This window comes from Drosophila suzukii, chromosome 3, assembly GCF_043229965.1.
Source record: "Drosophila suzukii chromosome 3, CBGP_Dsuzu_IsoJpt1.0, whole genome shotgun sequence".
NCBI classification, from domain to species: Eukaryota; Metazoa; Arthropoda; class Insecta; order Diptera; family Drosophilidae; genus Drosophila; species Drosophila suzukii.
In genome coordinates this window covers 32,986,223-32,988,494 of record NC_092082.1, presented here as the reverse complement: position 1 = coordinate 32,988,494, position 2,272 = coordinate 32,986,223, and the positions used below count along the sequence as shown (strand labels likewise).

The 2,272-nt window shown below is 51.4% G+C and overlaps 1 protein-coding gene across 1 annotated transcript; it reads left to right on the top strand.

The window, feature by feature from the left end:
• The first annotated feature begins 1,312 nt into the window (after positions 1 to 1,312).
• Positions 1,313 to 2,066, top strand: LOC139353283 (uncharacterized). Its single transcript, XM_070997023.1, has one exon. The coding sequence runs from the start codon at positions 1,353 to 1,355 to the stop codon at positions 1,812 to 1,814; it is 462 nt and encodes a 153-aa protein (XP_070853124.1). The 5' UTR covers positions 1,313 to 1,352; the 3' UTR covers positions 1,815 to 2,066.
• The last annotated feature ends 206 nt before the right edge of the window (positions 2,067 to 2,272 follow it).

The window sequence follows — 2,272 nt, the reverse complement described above, 5'->3', positions numbered from 1 at the left end:
GGTGAACAGAAGCTGCGCTCTCCAGGATCACTCCTTTCGACACACCGCCGCCTGTCCCTTGCTCTGTCCCAGATGGTCCCAGTGGGATTTCTGCTCAGCCCGCGCGGACAGTCAAGGCTGAACGCCAGGAAGCTGCCTCGCGCTTTACTTCGCTTCTACGCCTGGTGTAAACGAACGTTCCACCCTAGCCTCACTCTTCTGCTTATTGTCCGGGACGTTTCAGCGTGGCTCGTTCTGTGTTGCGTGGCTGTGATGTGGTGGCTGGATTGCTGCTGACAAATTTTTTTGCGCACTACTCCTGGCGGTGCTGGCTGCGCGTTTGGACGTAGCGTGGCTTTTGGTACACGGGTCGAAACCGTCCTGGACCGCTCCACTCGAGACTGTACCGATCGACCGCTCTCCTTTCTGTCTTGTTATACTTGGGATTCGGACACGCCGATCCGGGACCTCGCGAGTCGAAACCGTAGGGCTCTCCTTGACAACTCCACTCGAGACCGTACCGATCGACCGCTCTCCCTTCTGGCTTGTTATACTCTTTATTCTCCAGGCGTAACGCTAGGACTTAGTTGATATGGTTAAACCGACCGCCTTGACCTATCCGTGTGATGCCCTCTGGACCTCAGCTACCTGCGTCTCAATTCGGAGATTCCTGGTATCCCCATCCCGAACGTCTCGACGTAGCAATCTTGCTCCTCGTAGGCTACCACGGCGCTGCTTTTCCGACGACTCGACTTGCTGTTGCTCCCTTGTAGATTATTTGGTTGACTGACTGTTCACTTTGGTATCTGATTGATCTTGACGTTTTTACTCCTCCCGATCGACTGATACAGCTGCGAGCGCTCTGCGGACTTATATAGGGCCTCCGGGAACTGTTATTTCCCTTCTGCGCACGGCCCGCTAAATCTATCCACTCCGGGTTCAAAGTCCGTGACTCCTGGTTGACCAACTTGTCCTTTACGCACAGCTTCCAACCGATGTTCTGCCCACTGCCGCCGTCCCGCTGGTTCCCGTGATGCTTGCCTGTGTGCCGCTCCACTGCCGAGATGTGGCACTTCTTCTCCCGGTCCAAAGTATATGGGAGAGTCCAAAGTTGGGTGGAGTCCCGTTATCCCCACATGGCACTCTTGCTCTGCCCGCCAAGTCTCCACTCTCTCCTTATCCGCTTCTTGCCGCGCCGTTACTACGCGAATTCGCCGCGTATCTGGTAAGCGGCCGGCCATCTGCTGCTGCTGCTGGTTAGATTTGTGGGGAGTTATTCAACTCATAATTGTTCCTTCTACAAGCAGCCTTAGCTTCAGTTCGAGTTCTGCTGTAAATGTCAATCTCGAAAACCAAGGTCAAAATATTACTTTATGGAAATGGATAATATATGTAATATTAAAAATATAGAGAATGGTGTCATTGAATCCGGGCAGACGATCTACAGTTTAAGTAAGAACTCAATAGCATTGCATGGAAAGGAGCGACTATACACCGAGCTTGACTCTGGTGGCCGCACAATTAGCCGGTGTTTGACCACTTACGAGTGCCAGCTTGAGGACGATGTAGAGCAACTGCAAGAGGCGCTTTTTAAAATATCTTCCCACTATGCCAAGATTCAATTTGGACTGCGCCAGGTAGCCTCGGCTTCGTCCAGTGAAAGGGATAGCCTACTCAAAGATCTAGAGGATTTGACGTCCCAGGGTCTGGATGGTACTGAACATAGTCTGGACTACACATCTTCCACACCATCCAATATTCGTGACGTCTCGAAGAATTGGAAATTGGAATTTGCTTTCAGCAGGATTGTTGTCCTCTTGAAAGCAGATCCATGATTACTTGCAAGGGTGCTACGAACAATACTACTTTGTGTAACAGTGGGGACCCGGACGGTGGGAAAACCCAGGAACGTAGTTTCAAGGCTGTGGGAAAAGGCAGGCCTGTCGGTCGAAACATGCAACTTGCCCTGCACGATATGAAATCCAAAAAACAAGACTGATTTTGTTGGTCTGCTCGCTACGAGATTCGTGCAGCTAGCTCAGAAGATTGTGTGTTCGTCCCACCAAATTTATATGACGTGACTGCCCCGTAGATCAGAATGAAAACACAGGGTTCGAATGGTAACAGTGTTTTATTACCGTGTTATTAACACAGCGGGTGTGTGGCTGGGCTGGTCTCTGTATTTCCTGGCTCTGGTTCCACAGGCTGCTGATGTTCCTCGTACTGGTTTGTCGACGCGTTGACTTGACGACCGCTGGCTCCTGTGTCTCAGGATGCTCGTAGTGGGCGCCTA